The 19,440-nt window shown below is 43.2% G+C and overlaps 1 protein-coding gene across 2 annotated transcripts in view; it reads left to right on the forward strand.

Annotated features, from left to right (window-relative positions):
* Window positions 1-18,930, forward strand: part of EIPR1 (EARP complex and GARP complex interacting protein 1) — a 248,168-nt gene extending 229,238 nt beyond the window's left edge. Inside the window, exons 7-9 of one of the 2 annotated variants that reach the window (XM_040427558.1) lie at window positions 661-828; window positions 5,148-5,315; window positions 18,406-18,930. In XM_040427558.1, the coding sequence (XP_040283492.1) occupies window positions 661-828; window positions 5,148-5,315; window positions 18,406-18,580 (511 nt within the window). In that variant the 3' untranslated portion in view covers window positions 18,581-18,930. Of the gene's footprint in view, window positions 1-660; window positions 829-5,147; window positions 5,320-18,405 lie in introns of both variants that reach the window. The other variant, XM_040427559.1, reaches the window with a different exon arrangement.
* Window positions 18,931-19,440: the final 510 nt, after the last annotated feature.

A 19,440-nucleotide genomic window follows, 5' to 3' on the forward strand; every position in this document is an offset into this window, starting at 1 on the left:
ATTGTGTCTGGTGACAGATACATTTAAAGAGGACCTGTCACCTCTCCTGATATGTCTGTTTTAGTACCTATGTAAAAACAATTTTAGTCCATTCTTATGACTCTACATTGTACCATTCCTTTATTATTCCTGCTGGAAGTTAAAAGTGAATGACTAGCAGTTTGTTATGACGTTTCAGATAGGCGTTACCAGTGGGGAGGGGGAAGGGGGTCAGACTGTGTCGGGGGACCACACCCCTGACCGGCAGAACCCAGATAGATCTTCATTGCAAACTACTTCATAAACTAGGAATAATAGAGGAATGGTAAAGCATATTCACAAGAATAGAGGCTCCAGAATTGTTATTACATGGGGAATGCATGTAATTACTAAGACAGACATGTCAGGAGAGGGGACATGTGCTCTTTGGTGATACCTGATGGCATGCAGTGGTAGCAGTGGGGACTTTTACTGCATTTACTCATCCACAGCAATATAGCTCAATAATTAAAATTTAACAATGGCTCGTATTCCAAAAAGACATTCTGCTTTGTTTATCCCTGGCTGAATCTCCACACCGGCTGTGCCAGCTCCGTTTCCTGGAGACATTTCTTTGAGTATTGTCAGCGATGGCACAGGTTACACCAAGTGATTTGTCTTGTTTTTCTGTTTTTTTTGCAGACAGATCTACTGCATAGACAATGCCCACGGACAGCTGGTTCGAGACCTCGACTTCAATCCCAACAAACAGTACTACTTGGCCAGTTGTGGAGATGATTGCAAAGTGAGGTTCTGGGATACCAGGAATGTTAATGAGCCAGTGAAAACACTAGAGGAACATTCTCATTGGTACGACTTGTGGGGCTTCTGTTTCACAGTGTTTATTTCTGTTGTATGCAAAGCAAGCTGTTCCATCTACATCACGCCGCTTAGACATGGGAACAGATGGCGGCACAGCAAACCCAACACGTATGTGTTTAAGCAAACAATAGACTAAACACACAACGAGACGGATAGCAGAAGGAGACATGGTGTGTGGACATGTCTCTTCAACTAACGTGTTACTTGCTACTGAGAAGTAATAAGAATGTTCTTATTACTTCCAGAAGTATTGAGGATGGAGGGATTTATTCATTATGCTTGTGAAGGCCTCCAATGCAAACTCTATAATAGTGCCCCCCAACTAGTCACTTGTCATTTATAGTACTTGTCTGCCGTTGTGAGTCAAGAGGGAACTCTACACCCCCTATATCTACACTCATGGTATGTGCTCCTCATTCTAAACATACCTGGTCTCTGTCCAGAGGTTTAACTTGAAGCTCCAACCTGGCTCCAATGTAAACTGTATAACAGTGCCCCCAAATATCACTTGTCTTTTATAGTAGTTGCCTGCTTCTATGCGTCAGGAGGTCATTTTTGGGTCCCTTTATGCTCAGTGGTCTGGGTGCAACCATGAAACATTTACACCCTTTATAGCTCCACCCATGTTATGTTTTCCTCATTCTAAACATGCCTCCTCTCTGTCCAGAGGTATAACTTGAAGCTCCAACCAGTGACATAACTAGAACTTACTGGGCCCCACACAAATTTTTCAACAAGTGCCCCCTCCACCCTCTCCTCGATTCCCTTATTGCAGACCTCTGACCAGACAAAACAAAAAAAGTACTTGCCTCTTCTTCTCCTGCAAGCACTTCTGCTCCTCGTGAATAGTGAATAACTGTGGCACGCACTACACCATGTCCTGATGTTGCACAGCATAAGGTCATAGTGCGCTCCTATGCACACTACATCCTGGCCTTAAGCTTTCCACTGTCAGGGACCCTGATAAGAAGAAGACCAGGGAGCAGTGAGTTATTCCAGTGCTGGGACTAGGAGCACCATACTCCCCACTCCCTGGGCCTTAAAAATAAATCTGTTTTTCCTCCTCCCGAGCCCCTTCCTCGGTTCAGGGCCCATACCAGCTGTTTCCCCTGCTTTCATGGTAGCTATGTCCCTGGCTCCAACTCTATAACAGTGCCGCCAACTATCACTTGTCCTTTATAGTACTTGCCTTCTGCTATGAGTCAAGAGGGAACTTTTTGGCCCCTTCATCCTCTAAGGTATGGGTGCAACCATGAAACCTTTGCATTCCTTATGGCTACACCCATGGTATGTTCACATCATTCTAAACAGGCCTGGTCTATGTCCAGAGGTATAACTTTAAGATCCAACTGGGCTCCAATGTAAACTGTATAACAGTGTCCCCAACTATCACTTGTCATTTATAGTAGTTGCCTGCTCCTATGAGTCAAGAAGAAACTCTTAGGTCCCTTCATGTTGCAGGGTCTGGATGCGACCATGAAACCTCTGTGCATCCTATAGCCAAATCTATGGTATGTTCTCTTCGTTCTAAACATGATCAACAGGAAACAAAAAATAGGGGAATCCAGAATTGTCCATGAAGTTTTTGTGATGGACTCATCATAATAGGGTTGATGTTCAGTGGATACAAGTGCTATCTGCCTGAGTATGTAGGAACATGCTTAGAGCAGGAGAAGAGAATTGACCGATTTGAAAACCCATTGTTGTAGGGTTAATATAACATTTCGATCAAATACAGTATAGAAAATCTGTCCACGGCACTCACCGATTGCACAAAAGTCAATTTATTCATAGAAAAGTACACGATGTGCACGGCTGTATGTGCTGTACCGTCTCCCTGTATCGTGCACTTTTCTGTGAATAAATTGACTTTTTTGCAATTGGGTGAGTGCCGTGGACAGATTTTCTATACTGCATTTGATCTTGGGTTTTTTTCAACACTGAGCACCCCCCTATTTAATATATTGCTCTCCCATAACCTGGATTCCAAGTGGACTTCAGTAGTGCTGGCCATGTACTTCTCGATTTGTGTTTATATAACATTTCAGGTCACCTTGGGAAATAAATGTTTGGTATTGTTCCCGAAAATAAGATTCAGTAAAATTGTTGCATACTGGTTCTGCTCACATAAAGATGTCCACATTCATTGGGCAATACTTGGCCGAACCTGCAGATTTTGATCATGTAATGTATATGGAGGCCACCCAGCTGTCTCCGACAACAGATGTCAGGGGAGGATGGAGCATGTTAGATTTCAACATGCCTGACACTTTGTTCCCACTGAAGATAAACCTTGCTCCACTGAAATGTACATGGCCGGATGTGCCTGTTTATAGGTTAGTTGGTAAAGATAACTGCCGGCCTAGTGAGCGTTTGGCTGACAGTCTTCTAATGTGTGTGGCTTCCTTAATGTCTTTTTAGATCTGAGATTTCTGTAGTCCATAAACGACTTGCCTGCACATTTAGCACTTACGAAAACCTTGAGAATTTGGCAGAGAGAGGGCTTTGGAGGAAATGACGCATATTGTCTGCAAGCCATTTTTGACTGGAATTTTTATTTTAAGATTTTTATCATGACAGGAGCTGCAGAAAAGTATTTACACCTGTGTTTTCTTTCTAGTTCCATTAGGTTAATATTTTCTCTCAAAAATAAAAATGTCATCAGTTAAAGGAAATGTGTAACAAATTTTTATTTTTTTACTAGCTAAAACCGGATAGTGATACAGATTTATTTTTTTCTACTTTGTTTTTATTTCTGATTGTAGATTTTTTTTATTCTATTTACTGCACATGACTGTGGGCATGGCATTTAGAGATATGCTTTATCCTAGCTCTTTGGATGATCCAACCCAATCATTTCTGTTCTCTGAGTTCTAGTGATCCTATAGAAAGGTTACCTAAGAAATAGAGCTATTACTAGAGCTAGTTTCGCACCAGTGTTATTGGTCTCCGGCAGGCTATTCTGGCTGGCCCGATAGTCTATAACAGAATCCGGCGGAGATCTGCTTGCTACCCAGCAAATATGCTGGGATTCGGACAGCCAAAAACTGCTGCACCCAACTGTTTTTGTCCAGCTGAATCCTGGCAAATTTGCTGGTTAGTGGCTGGATCTCTGCCAGATCTCATTATAGTCAAGGGGGCCGGCGGGCATCGTGGTAACATCTGACTATGCCAGATTCAGAGAGCTCTGGCAGGCTGTTTACTGCTGGAAGAGCCTGTCGAAGAACTCTTAACGCAGAAGTGAAAGGAGCCATTTTCTTTTTCAAACCGAAAAAAATGTGATAAAGTGAACTTTCCAAGTCAAAACCAATTATAACAATTTGTACTCAAATGCAGAATATATTTCTAATAGACATGTGAGTGGACAACATATATCTATTCTTCAATGGGTTGTTGTTACTTACCATTTTCACTTCAAATATCTTAAATAGCACATGTCAGCATTAAAAGTAAAAGTATGTGACAATTAAAAAAAAATCACCAAAATGGAGGATTGTCTTGTTCTATAACATTTTAGGTACTTCTTGAAGATTTAGCGCTTCCTTCAGTAGATATTAGCAGATGATGTGCCTGTCTTGAAGGTCAAAGTGAACAACTCCCCGGAGCCCTGTACAGCCAGGGGTTTCTATGGAAACCTCACACATTTGAGTGTGAGAAAAATATTTTTAACACGTCATACTATAGATTATTTTAAATTATTATTTCTTCCTTGTATATATGAAGAATAGGGTTGCTATGAAGGGACATATAAGGGATGTTTCTGGATTAGACATAATTACATTTTATTTTTTTAATCATTGTAGTTTTTATTATAGTTGTTTATGATACTTATCAACTTTTGTACAGTGAATGTTTCACAAACTGTAATGTCCGTGTCCCTAGGGGGGCTCAAAATGTAATATCCTTATGCTCAAAAATCTTGTAAAATGTTTTAAGGTAGAGATGGAGAATATGCAACCTTCATGCCATTGTTGCCTTTGTTCGGTATACATTTAGGATCCCATTGCCAAGGCAACTGTACAATGCCCAGTGGATATTGTACTCTGATCCTATTAAGTAGAATAAGACGTGGGTGAAGTATTGTCGTCTCAGCAGCTGTACCATCATTCGTGCCGTTGTGACTCTTCACGACTCATGTTAGATGTGGTGGGAGAGTATGGTGGAGGGCTCATTATGGTGCCATATTTTCTACATCCTTCATCACTGTGTTCGCTATAAATGTGAATGGTCCATTGGTAATATTACATTTTGACTGCCAAAACTTGGAAAATATTTTACTCTAATGAACTTCTTGTTGCAATTTTTAGGGTTTGGAGCGTCAGGTACAACCATTCCCATGATCAGCTGGTGTTGACAGGGAGCAGTGACAGTCGTGTAATCCTGTCAAACATGGTCTCCATTTCTTCTGAGCCATTTGGACACCTTGTTGATGATGAAGACTTAAGCGACCAAGAAGAAAATCAACGTGAAGAGAAGTAAGTTAAGGAAAAGGGTTACTAAATGTTTGTGCATTACAATTCTGATTGTTAGGCAGTTTTGTGACGGTTATGATGCTAAAGTAGAAGAACTTCCAGCAGGATGTTTTAAGCAATTAGTCAAAAATGTAAAAAAAAAACAACTAAAAACGGAAAACTGGTTTGGCACTTTTGGATTAAGGTCTTAATCACTTTGACTGTATTGTGTCAGTGGATTCTTATTTTACTGTACTGTCTATGCAACTTAAGACTGCTCTCCTCTGCCTTCTGCTTGTAAGAGATAACAAGGAGAAACCTATCACAAGCTGGAGGCAGGGGAAACAGGCTGAAGCTACATCATATCGGAATTCCATGAGACTCTGCAGTGTTAGGAGAGTTAGGAGACTGTTCTATCCGGGCGTGTTCATCAGCATTCTCCATTGAATAATACTCTTCACAGGACTGCAAAAGTGCTGGTTTCCCTTGCCTTGCACAGTATTATTCAGTGTATGAAGTCATCCATGCTAACATTACAGTATATTAGTAAGTGAAAATAATGAAAAGCTAGACTATATACAAAGTGTTAAAACTCCTTGTAAGGCCAGTTTCAGACGTGTGTATTATGGTATGGGCACATGTTGGTGCTCTGTTATTTCCACAAATCCTGGCCTAACTGCAGGTCCAGAGTACCAAAATTATTTGGATTGATGTTACTGTTAGTTCACGTCATTTGATCAGCGATCAGGCTGGGATTTGTGATTGAAAGAGAGGCTTAAGGAATGTGTCCATATTAAGATGGCCATACACCTTCCTCCGACACCCTCCTAAACACATTTGCGCTAGGCTTGGCTCAACACGATATCTGTTATTGTCAGGACACCCCCATACTCATCCAGCTCTGCTGATATTGGCAGGTTTGGATGATGATCCTATAATATGTATGGTCACCTCTATGCATGTCTAAGGATACATTTCACACGACAGCCATTACACGGCTGTTATCAGAACCATAGCAATCTATGGTTCTATTCACATGGCTGTTTTTAGTGGCAGTCCCACCCCACTGTCATGTGAATGTTGCCTTAGTGTATGTCTCACATTGTTTTCTATTTTAGTGCTCATAAGCACGACCGTGTTCGGCCCAGGAAACACGGTTCTTGTGTTAGCTGCATCTCCCAGGCCGACCATGGCTCCCCTGACCCAAACTGAGTGCATCATTGTAATTGATGATAGAATCAGTCTCTATCTGATCGCGGAGCTATTGCAGTGTGCTTATGCTTACGTCACAATATGTGTACACTGCAACAGCCCCCTGATCCAATACAAACTGACTATATGATAAATTACTAGGACAATGAGTTTGGGTCAGGGGAGCCACGGTCAACGCATGGACTGCGTTTCCTGGGCTGATCGTGGTTGTGTTAATCAGCCCTTATTCTTCTCATATCTGCTGATGGGCCACCATTAACTATTGCATTGAGGGAATCCACCGTATTTCCTCCTTATCATAACTAGCACCAATTTTTGAGTCGGTCCCCAGCTCTAAACTACAACAGATAGCTTAACATTTGGAGCCCTTATTTACAGATGCATTTCTAAGTCACCACCCTCGATTAGCCAAATTGGAGAATCTCTTCAAAGAGCATCCTTTGCTCTGAAGGACCCATCATATCTGTACACAGACAGCCCAATGAGTTTAATAGATAGCTTGTAGTGTTTCATTTCACCTGTGGTGGCACTGCAGGGAAATTGAGCACTTGTTGCTAGTAGCCAATCACTAGAGGTTCCAGCAGTGGGACTCTCTGTGGTCAGTCTATCATTAGTGGGCACTACTAACAAAAAGAGACTGTCCAAAGTAGGCGACCCCTTTAACCAGTTCTGTTTGGGATTATGAAAGCTTCAATATATTAAAAGTAAAATAAAAAGATAGTCATCACTGGTTTTGATTATTTTTATGTAACACTGTAAGAAATATGTTTGACCTAACTTTGATATGTGCTGGTTAAACGCAACACCATTTGATATAAATCCGAATAAATGTGGCCTCAGACATGAGGTAAATCCTGACACATAAAGGCTTTGATAATGCATTCTTTGAAAAGATTCAATCTCTGCTAATGTCAAGAGAAGCTGAGATTTAGGTACAAGCATGAGACGCGGCATATGTAGGTTTAATATCAGAACAGCTCTAAGCCACCATAAAACCTGATAACCAAAATGTTTTTACAAATGCTCGCGAAGGAAGGCATTGGAGACAAAGCATTTGGAACAATTTCACACTGTATTAACCACTCGAGTTTTACTATAATGCAAAGAGCCAAAATCAAATCAATGACAGCATGTTATAAATGGATTTATCTTACTTTCCTCCACCGCTTCTCATGGTGAGCCCTTCCCTAGTTATTTTGTTTGTGACAACATGACGGCCATTTTGAAACGGCAAGGCCATGAGCCGTGTATATGGCATGGTGGATTTTATTACTTTTTCTCTTATGCAAAAAAATTACAAATATAAAACATAAACTGTAGATCTTCATTTAATCCCCCCCCCCCCCCTCCATTTGCTGATGCACAGTGGATCCCATCCTCTAATACAATCGATGGATACCGCACACCACACATCCCCTCGAATATCCTATAAGAGTCCGCCACATTTCATATCCTATCACAGATACCCAATGTCCATAGCATGTGCAAAAAATCACCGATTGCCATGATTAACTCTTGTATGGTCAAACATTTACAGATGTAGCAGGGGTAGCACACACACTCTTAACTCAAATTTCTTAACTCATTGCGTTATCTTGAAACAAAAGCCATTGAAAAACAATTGCTTAACGCATTTAGTTGCATTTAGTTTAGATAACATGTCTCATAAAGCATGTGCGTTAACCCTGCTATGGTTCCACAAGAGTTGTATCGAAGATAAACCCAGATAATTAAGTCATAGAGCCCATAATGACTCACAACTCTTATATTGACCCCTTTTTAGATACACTGATCTTTCCAGATACAACATTTTATTGACCTTTTGAACGACCTGTTTATGGATAGGTGGATTCTCATTTATCCAATATTGAGCTATAAGTTTCCTCGCTTGATGGCCCCTTTCAGATGAGCAAGTTCCACACATCAGATTCGCAGTGTGAGTAAGCAGCTGTTCCCGTCCTGACCTCCCAGCACTGACGGGGTCGCATAGCATTATACAGTCCTGATCAAAAGTTTAAGACCACTTGAAAAATGGCAAAAAATCATATTTAGCATGACTGGATCTGAACAAGGTTCCAAGTAGAGCTTCAACGTGCAACAAGAAGAAATGGGAATAAGACAAAACATTTTTTTAGCTTTCAATTTAATGAAAACAACGAATAAACTGAAACAGGCTGTTTTTCAGCTGATCAAAAGTTTAGAACCACACCTCCAAAAAAAAAAAACGAAACCCCCCAAAACAGAAATCCAACTTTCAAACATGAACTCAGTAATGAGTAGCTCCGCCGTTATTGTTTATCACTTCAAAAATTTGTTTCGGCATGCTTGATGCAAGCGTTTCCATGAGGTGAGTGGGAACATTTCTCCAAGTGGTGAAGACGGCCGCACGAAGGCCATCTACTGTCTGGAACTGTTGTCCATTTTTGTAAACTTCCCTTGCCATCGATCCCCAAAGGTTCTCAATTGGATTTAGATCAGGGAAACACGCAGGATGGGCCAAAAGAGTGATGTTATTCTCCTGGAAGAAGTCCCTTGTCCTGCGGGGATTGTGTACTGTAGCGTTGTCCTGTTGAAAAACCCAGTCGTTACCACACAGACGAGGGCCCTCAGTCATGAGGAATGCTCTCTGCAACATTTTTTTTCTCATCAGAGAATGAAACTTTCTTCTACCTTTGAATGTCCCATGTTTGGTGCTCTCTTGCAAAGTCCAAACTAGCAGTTCTGTGGCGTTTAAAGAGACGAGGTCTTTGAAGACGTTTTTTGTTTTTGAAGCCCTTCAGTCTCAGATGCCGTCTGATGGTTATGGGGCTGCAGTGAGCACCAGTAAGGGCCTTAATTTGGGTCGAGGATCGTCCAGTGTCTTGACGGACAGCCAATTGGATCCTCCGGCTCAGTGCTGATGAAATTTTTTGGGGTCTTCCACTTGACTTTTTTGTTCCATAACCCTCAGGATCATTTAAGAAATTCCAAATGACTGTCTTACTGCGTCCCACCTCAGCAGCGATGGCGCGCTGTGAGAGACCCTGCTTATGCAGTTCAACAACCTGACCACGTTCAAAAAGGGAGAGTTTTTTTGCCTTTGCCATCACAACGTGTGACTACCTGACAGAAAATGACAATGAATCCACATCTTTGCACAGATTTGGCCTTTTAAAGGCATGTGGTCTTAAAATTTGGATCAGCTGAAAAACAGCCTGTTTCAGTTTATTCGTTATTTTCAATTAATTGAATGCTCAAAAAATGTTTGGTCTCACTCTCATTTCTTCTTGTTGCATGTTGAAGCTCTACTTGGAACCTTGTTAAGATCCAACAATGTAAAATATGATTTGTTGCCATTTTTCAAGTGGTCTTAAACTTTTGATCAGGACTGTATTGATTTATGATGCGATGTAACCCTTACAGTTCTGAAATGTATTGGATAACACTAACAGCATTAGGGCTGTTTCACATCACTGTTATGGATTCCGTTTCCCCCCCCCCCCCATTATACTTTTATGACGGATCAAAACGGAATGCCTTTTAAAGGCTTCCGTTTTGCATTCCGTCATAATAGAAGTCTAAGGGCAGCATAATGGATCTGTCCTGGTTCCGTTATGCAAGACTGGACTCCTGCATAATGGAAACCAGGATGGATCCGTTCTGCTGCCCATAGACTTCTATTATGAAGGATCAAAATGGAATGCCTCTTAAAGACTTGCGTTTTGACTTCCATCTTATGGATTCCGTTATTTTCCGTTATAACCATAACAATAACGGAATCCATAACGGTGATGTGAACAAGCCCTTATGTCAGTGTTATTCAATACATTCCAGAACTCTAAGGGTTACAAAGCGTCATATATCCGTATAATGCTATGTGACCCCCGTCTGGGGTCCTGCTGGGAGGTCAGGACAGGAGCTGCTGCATACTCACGCTGTTAGTCCGGAGTGTGGAACTCGCTTATCTGAAAGGGGCCGATATAAAAGTCTTAGGATAGCTAGCTTAACAGAAGGTGATGCAAGAATATTAGAGGCTGACCCTAACACACATAATAAAGGACTCTCTAATAGAGATAAGTGATTCACAGAGTTAATTAATGCAGGCACCTCGCGCCAATATTTCCTTACCCTGGAATATGTACAACGTATATCATATGTACAATATCTGATGAAAACAAGAATATGTGGGGCTATCTGGTTTTTAACTGGCATAAAAAGCTATAGTTGACAGATTCCTTTCAACCAGTTGAGGTCTATGGTATTTTGTGTATCCAGCATCAGACACAGTTTAGCCATTTTTAGTACACATAGTTTAATAGCTATAACTTTTCTTTTTGTGGAGCGATTAACCTGATTGTTGCAGCTTATTTGGTCATAGGCAATGCAAGTTTATTTTTTTCTTATTGCATTAACATATATTTTCTAGAATATTTAAGTGATTAATTTTTTTTAAACATTCTAGTTATATTTGTTTGCTAATCATATAGTGGTAGCCTACAATAGACTTTTCATTTGTGTTCATCATCATATAATGTGTGAGCGCTGCCTTCCCTTGTTTTTTTTTTTACCTGCTCGCCGTCTACAGCGCTGCGATGAGCAGGTGTAACTACAAGCCGTCCCATTAATGTCAATGGGACGGCTCCTTCCTATACAAACAGAAAAATCACAGAAAAAACTAAGATAAAAACATCCTGCACGATATGATATATAAATGTGCGGCTGTCCCTGGCCACATCACTTGCATCTATATTATTAAGTGATTTATTATCTTTTTTTCTGTAATTTTTTTTCATGAATGCGGCCAGGGACATCCGCACATTTATCTATCATATCGTGCAGGATGTTTTTATCTTTGTTTTTTCTGTGATTTTTTTGTCTATGTAGTGTATGCTTGAGGGAGTGACACCTTCAAGTGTAAATGCGCTCCTATTTTATCTTGGGAGTAGCATTCCTCTGCACTTTTGCCCTCCCTATCCAATAGAGCGCCTTGATTAGGTGGTACATATAGGTGTGCTTGCTCCTCCTCCCATTGGTTGCTTGATGCACATGGAGGTGACTAGGAGCAGCACACCATATGTGCGGCGTCTGCGCTCCTGAACATAGAAGCCCAACGGCTTAGGTAGGTTTAGCATAGGACCCGCCTGACCTGAGACCACCTTGGCGCTTGGTAGGTGGGCATAGATGTGTTTTGATCAAAATATATTGGCTAGGGCGTGGCCTGACCGGCATGGAGTGAGGACGCTGGTCGCTTCAGCTCCGATTCTATCCTGTTTGTATCCTGACCATCCGATCTGATAAACTTTGAACTTCTGCCTAAAGACCCTCAGTGAGCCTCTGTGAGTGCCCCCCATAAGTTTTACCTGTCCCGGTGCCCTGCGGTGACTGCCGGATAAAAAGCCCTGGGACTGGGCCTACTTACCAGACGGCACTACCTGACGCCATCCCTGCCTGCTGGCCGGATCGATCGGTGGGGGAGCCGGTGAGAGGGGATTCCCTGCCATACTTACCTACACCGGAGGCCAAGCGGGATCTGGAACTTTAATCCGGTGGGTTCTTTTCACTCCTTCCTTGGCCGGACGGCGAACCTGTGACCCCGGGGCGTTGGACGCTGCGGGCGCCATATTGGCTGCAGCACCGCAGACGGCTATACCTCTCCCCCTGTAGGCCGTTACCCAGGTAGAGAACTTTTTCATCTACTCTGCCATTATAGAGATTCACCTGGGGCGGTGTGACGCTGGTTGGGGACACTGTGTCTGCGTTATCCTCAGCAGAGAGAGATTCGACACTTATATTAAGCCACAAGCGTTGGTTGCTGAAGTTTTTATGGGCCGAAAAACGGGCACCTCAGGGCCTGCTATCCCTCCTAAATTGATGCTTGACAACATGAGCCAGACAGATGGCCACAACCCTGGGGCTTCTTCTGAACGTCCGGAGGTGGACCTTGCAAAAGTCATGGCAGCCATTACTAACTGCCAAACGACACTCACGGTCAAAATTGACCATGTACAGGCCGACCTAACTCTCCTCAGGCATGATATTGATAAGATTCGTGAGAGGACAACTGAGGTGGAGAGGAGGCTGGGAGAGGTGGAAGATACGGTCCAACGTGAGGATTCGGTGGTCCGTGATTTGCAAAACCAAGTTAAAACCCTGGCGGCAAAAGTGGAAGACGCTGAAAATCGAAACAGGAGAAATAATATTAGGATTATGGGCTTACCGGAGAGGGCAGAGGGCCCTTCCCCTGAGGAATTTACGGAGCGTCTCATCAAGCAACTCCTGAACCCAATTACCCTCTCGGGGACGTTTGCAGTGGAGAGGGCGCACAGGATTCCTACCCGTCCTCTGCCCCCTGGAGCCCCGCCACGTCCTTTTATCTTTAAAGTGTTAAATTATAGAGACAGGGACGCTATCCTGGCTACGGCCCGTCGTATGAAGGACATTCATTTTGATAACGTCCGGATTTCCTTCTACCCGGACTTTTCTACAGAGGTGCAGAAACAACGCAGGCAATTCACGGCAGTGAGAGTTCGGTTGCGGGAGAAAGGCCTGGTTTATGCCATGATGTATCCAGCACGTCTCAGAATCCAGGATGGTGATGTGGTGAAATTCTTCACCTCCCCAGAGGAGGCGTCTGACTGGCTCGATCGCAGGGGCTGAGTATAATGGGACTTATGTTCTGAGAGTCTTATTTTATGTTGCGGATGGTCACTTTATATGGGGAGCTGTTTGTGCTAAAATTGTATTGCCCTACTGCCTAGGTTCAGTTCTTGAGTTTACCTAGAGTGGTGGGTGGCAGCACGGGCCTCCCCGTCCTGATCTATTAGTGAGGAGATTGTTCATGGGATATTCAAGCTTGGATAGGTTGGGGTTATCTGGGCAGGGTGGGGGGATTTGTCCGCTGTTCTGGGCATGTTGGGATGTTCTCACTGCATTCTTGATGTATGGGTGTGATTGTGTGTATGTATGGCTTGGGTGGTGCATTTTCCTCGTATGGTATAACTTTGACACTCCGCCGTAATGGCTATCTGTCGGTTTGTCTCCTGGAATGTCAGGGGACTAAATGATAAAATTAAAAGATCACTGGTCTTTAATTTTATAAAGAAACATAACCCCGATATGTTGATATTGCAAGAGACACATTTGCAGGGGAGGAAGCTCCTAGCGTTGAAAAAGCCTTGGGTGGGAGCAGCTTACCATGCGGTATTCACTTCCAGAGCGAGAGGTGTGTCAATTCTGGTGGCGAAGTCCCTTCCCTTTCGTTCCTGCTCTGTTCAGACTGACATGATGGGACGTTTTGTGATCCTTCATGCTGCAATCAGGGGCATCGAGTATGTGGTGATAGGAGTGTATGTCCCCCCCCCTTTTCAGAGGGATGTGTTGGATGAAATTATGAAACGAGTGGCAGCGTTGCCCCCGGTGCCTCTGATTGTACTTGGGGATTATAACGCGGTGTTGGACCGGACAATGGATAGGCTTCGTCCTGGGGGGTCGCATACTGATGCGTTGAATTCCTGGGCAGAGGTATTTGCTCTAACAGAGGGGTGGAGATATATGCACCCTGATATTCGACAATACTCTTGCTATTCGGCTTCCTATGCAGCACTCTCCCGGATTGATTTAGCATTTCTCAGTAGGGAGCTGCTGCCCTCACTAGTAGCCACGGAATACTTGCCAAGAGGCATTTCTGACCATGCCCCCCTGTTGGTGGTTCTGAGACAGCCGCTTGCACCTGCTGAAAGGCAATGGAGACTGAATAGCAAATGGCTTGAGGTGCTGCCGGTGGTTTGGGCGGTGCAGCAGGGGATGAAAGATTATTGGGAATTTAATGAGGGCTCTGCTAACCCTTTGGTGGAGTGGGAGGCGTTTAAAGTTGTCCTGCGTGGTACACTGATTCAGGCAATTACTTCTTACAGAAAAGAGCTAAACGCCACCAGAATTAAACTAGAAAACGAGGTAGTAGATAAGGAGCAGGCTTTCATCGCAGATCCTAATGATGTGAACCGTATTTCATGGGACGAGGCACAGAGGAAACTTACCTTGCATCTCACTGAGTACACCCAGAAGAGGTTGCTATTCCAGAGGCGCCTGGTCTTTGCAGATGGCGACAAAAATGGGAGAGCCTTGGCTTTCCTGGCTAAGACTGAGACGCAGCAGACGGTAGTCCCGCACATTACCTGCGGGGATGGCTTGAAGGTATATCGACCCTAGGACATTTGTGAACAGTTCGTTCAGTTTTATACTGACCTATACAGTTCTAAATCCACCTCCTCCCCAGATGGGATCCGTTCATTCCTTCAATCCATCCCACTTTCTCCTTTGGCTGCGGCTGATAATAGATATCTAGGGAGACCTATTGATGTTGGAGAGGTGAGGGCAGCAATCGAGGACATGGCTCCTGGGAAGTCACCTGGACCGGACGGCTTCCCGATTGAATGGTACAGGTTAGACGTTGATTTACAATCTGCACGTTTACTCAGACTTTTTGAGTATGCATGTGAATCCGGGAAGTTGCCTTCTTCCTTTGGGGAAGCGACTGTCGTTGTAATTCACAAAGTCGGGAAGCCTCCGGATCAGTGTGCATCATACAGGCCGATTTCCCTCCTAAACACGGACGCGAAAATCTTGGCTAAAGTCCTGGCTAGGCGTCTTGGCGAGGTGATACTGTCCGTTATTGACCCTGATCAATCTGGTTTTATGCCCGGGAAGACGACTGATATAAATCTTAGGAGATTATTCACCAATTTACAGGTCAGGCACGATAATGCGGGTTCAAGAGTCTTGGCGTCCCTGGATAACGAGAAGGCCTTTGACTCTGTGGAGTGGCATTTTATTTGGGAAACAATGTTCCGTCTTGGCTTTCCTTCCTCCTTTGTCAAGTGGGTCCAATTGTTATACCAGACACCTATAGCACGGATTAGAGTGAATGGAGTCATGTCCCGGCCCTTCAGGTTGTATAGAGGCACTAGACAAGGGTGCCCTTTGTCCCCATTGTTGTTCGCCCTGATAATGGAACCCTTGACACAATTAATCAACAACAGCTCTTTGATAGAGGGGTGGTCGGTAGCGGGGATTCAGGAGAAGGTATCATTATACGCGGATGACCTGTTAGTCTACTTGGCGGACCCTGGCCCCTCCTTAGAAACCCTGCTGGATGTAGTGGATGGATATGGGAAATACTCGGGTTTACGGGTTAATTGGGCCAAGTCTAGTTTATGTATAATAGATGCAGATCAAGATGTGGATATTTCCCCGATATCTCCCCTGAGAGTTGTAGATAATTTTCTTTACTTAGGGATACATATCCATAGGGACCCCAGACAGTTTTGTCAATTGAACTTGAGGCCCACCATGGAATATGTCACGCGTAAGCTGGAAGCCTGGGAAAATCTTCCGCTGACTTTGGTGGGGAGAATTAATATTATCAAGATGGTGCTACTACCCAAACTCCTGTATATTTATAGAGCAGCCCCAGTGAGGATCCCTAAGTCCCATTTTGATATTTTAGATAGATCCTTTTCCCGTTTCTTGTGGCTCCATCGGTCCCCCAGACTTGCGAGAAAGACGCTGAAGGCCTCCTACATTCAGGGGGGCTTGCAGCTACCAGATATGTATATTTATTATATAGCCACGCGCCTAATGTATGCATCTTGGTGGATTAGGGCAGATGCCAATAACCCTGCGGTGGTACTAGAGGCGGCGCTGGCTGGTTCATATGAAGCTCTAACTAATCTGGTATACAGGGGGGGGAAACCCGTAGGACTAAGGACTTATACAGACTCTATGGTAACAGTTAGCGAGGCTTGGGTGAGGTTTGTGGAAATACATACAGAAAATCTGGAGGGTGACACCTGGTCCCCCTATATCCCACTATGGCGTAACAAGCTTCTCCCAGAGCTCTTGCATCTTCCTGACTTTGAATTCTGGCCTAGGAAGGGTCTTAAATATCTAACACAATTGTTTCAGGATGGGACCTTCCGTTCCTTTGAGAGCCTGCGAGCTGAGTTCCAGTTGCCCCAGACGAGTTTTTACCGCTTCCTCCAACTGAGACATGCCTGCGAGAAACAATTTAGAGCCCTATCCCTAAATTTAGAGTGCGGCCCATTAGAATCAATAGCTAGGAGGAAAATCCCTTACAAACCTATCTCCTCCTTTTATGTTGAAATTGTTAAAATGCAAGAATCTCCTATTAGGCGTTCCTTTTCTAAATGGGCTGAGGATATTCCAGAATTGGAGGATTCTCATTTGGAGGAGTGGCGTCTGAGATGGAGGACGTCGGTTATAAGTGCGAGAGATCAGCTCATCCAAGTGAAATGGATGCACAGAGTGTACTTGACCCCACTGCGTCTCTATCAGATGCGACAATTACCGAGTCCGGGATGTGATAGATGTGGAGAGGCGAGGGGCTCGTTCTTCCATATGGTGTGGCTATGCCCGGTGATAAAGACATACTGGAAGGGAATTTGTAATTTTATCAATGTTAGGTTAGGGCTCCCAGGGATTTGTAATCCTGTAATATGCCTACTAGGGTTGGTTTCTGATGCCACTCCTTCCAAATATAATAGAACACTGTTAAGATTGTTGATGTTTTATGGGAGGAAAAATATACTTTTGAACTGGAAACCGCCCAAGTGTCCTACAGTGGGCCAATGGGTACTCCTTATAAATAATGACCTGCAAATGTATAAATTGACATACGAGGCAAGGGGATTGCCTGATCGATTTGATGATATCTGGGGCCTTTGGGTCCAAGCTGAAGGCACGACTTGAGTCATTGACGGTGGCAAATGTATCACCCATTGTATGTATGTGCGAGTGTATGGGATTGAGTAAGTTCTAGAAGCTTCTTAGAGACAACAGTGACACTTTGTTCTAAAGTCATATATATGTCTTTTATGGTCAAGATATACGTTAATAACGGACTTGCTGATGTGAGTGTTGTATCATGGAAGATTGTTTTCTTCCTTGTTCTCCCCATGGGAGTGTTGTATTTTTATGCAAAATGTTAAATAAACACTATTAAAAAAAAAATATATTGGCTAAGTGTCTCAGATTTTATTACATCAGAGTGAGGACTTGGTCCATATATAATGCTTGCATCTACTTTACTGAGTGCATTATTATCTTTTTTCTGTAATTTTTTTTCCTCCTTCCTATACACTTGAATTGTAGTGAATGGGACGGCTTGTAACTACACCTGCTCATCGCGGCGCTGTAGGCTGCGAGCAGGTAAACAATGAAGGGAAGTCTATGCTGGCATGGCCTTCTCTTTAACCAGCTGATCAGAAGGGGTCCCGGGTGTCGGACCCCCGCCCATCTGATATTGATGACCTGTGGATAGGTCATCAATATTACTATCCCGGAAAACCCCTTTAACTGGTTCCACTGCAGTTATCCGGTTTGAACCACACCTAACTAATGTGAATGGCCGCCTTTGCATTGCAAGCACACATTTTTACTAAGCTGATGGCAGAGATCAATGCGCACACCAAACCCGTCTCTCTATCACAGTCTTGTAAAGACATATCTACATGAAGAACATAATCTTCATAAGTAGACCTTTTTTTATCTAAATCTGGCTTCTTCATATTATGCATATAGCAAAATGGTTGGAGAGAGGGCTGTTCTTAGGAGAGTGAGTAGCTTTGATACTTTAGTCCATGATGATATTTTTGGAAAAATGTTTAAACAACAACGATCATCATCCTTTCTTCTAATGACCAAGTTACAGTGCCAAATGACAATGCTCCTCACAAACACAAGACAATCGATATAAAATAGCTGCGTGGTCTATGACCTGGATGACCAGACAATGTTTGACACTTTCTGTCATTTTTGTTCCATGCTTATAATTACACTTTCGATAAATATGTGACGTTGTATTTTTCCCTTTCAGCTCATTATATTTTTTTTGTTTCTGTCTTAGAACAAAAGAGCCGCTCCAGGACAGTATAATAGCTACCTATGAAGAGCATGAAGACAGTGTGTATGCTGTGGAATGGTCCTCTGCAGACCCTTGGCTCTTTGCTTCCTTAAGTTATGATGGAAGGCTGGTTATTAACCGAGTCCCAAGAGCACTCAAATATAACATACTGCTGTAATTTGTTCGTTTGTATGAGCTGAAGTGATTGCGTGTCACTGACAGCTTATTTCCTGTAATTTGGAGACTCGAGAAACGAGGATCTGAGATATGTTATTATATTTGTTTATTGTAGAGCTTTGTCATAAATGACCAAATCTTGGGCAAGGCCTGACCTTTTTAGATTGTTGTATTCAGACACTGGGATTCTGTCCCCTACTGAAATAGACATCAGCTGAATCTTAATAGTTGTGTGTACTTCCATCCAAAACTGGAGTATTTCTGTAGGTCTAATGAAGCTGTGGAGCACACATACACTAGAAGATGACTCCATGTTTCATTTACCACTCTGCTCGTAGCTAAATCACAGTCCAAAAATATTCTGAACAATGTAAATGTCTATTTTTTTTTAGGTCCGGGTCCAGTAATATCTTAAAATATCTAGGCAGCATTGGATTTTTTTTACTGATACGGAACTCCCCTGCACAGAAAATGATTTTAAAAAATAAAATGTTGACTACCTGAAGGGGAGGCTTAAGAGCTTACCACATACTTATTGAATGCCATGTATAAACGGTATACAGCTAGTGCCTAAGTTCCCACTTATGGCGGAGTGTGTGCTTAAAGGGGTTATCCCATCATAATGATCACTGTTAAATCTGTTAATGATTTGACAGTGATCATTTTTGTAAATATACTTTATTAACAAATTCCCACCGATTAGGAGAAAATTCATCCCCACTTACCTTATTGTTGTGACTCGGTCTCCCGTGGTTACGACCACCGCTCTTCCGCAAAATCCCGATGGTCGCGCTTGCCCAGAAGACTTCTTCTTTTCTCCCGGCCGGGCCACTCGCTGTCCTGAACGCGCACGCTGCCGCG

Source organism: Bufo bufo, chromosome 4, assembly GCF_905171765.1.
Source record: "Bufo bufo chromosome 4, aBufBuf1.1, whole genome shotgun sequence".
NCBI lineage: Eukaryota > Metazoa > Chordata > Amphibia > Anura > Bufonidae > Bufo > Bufo bufo.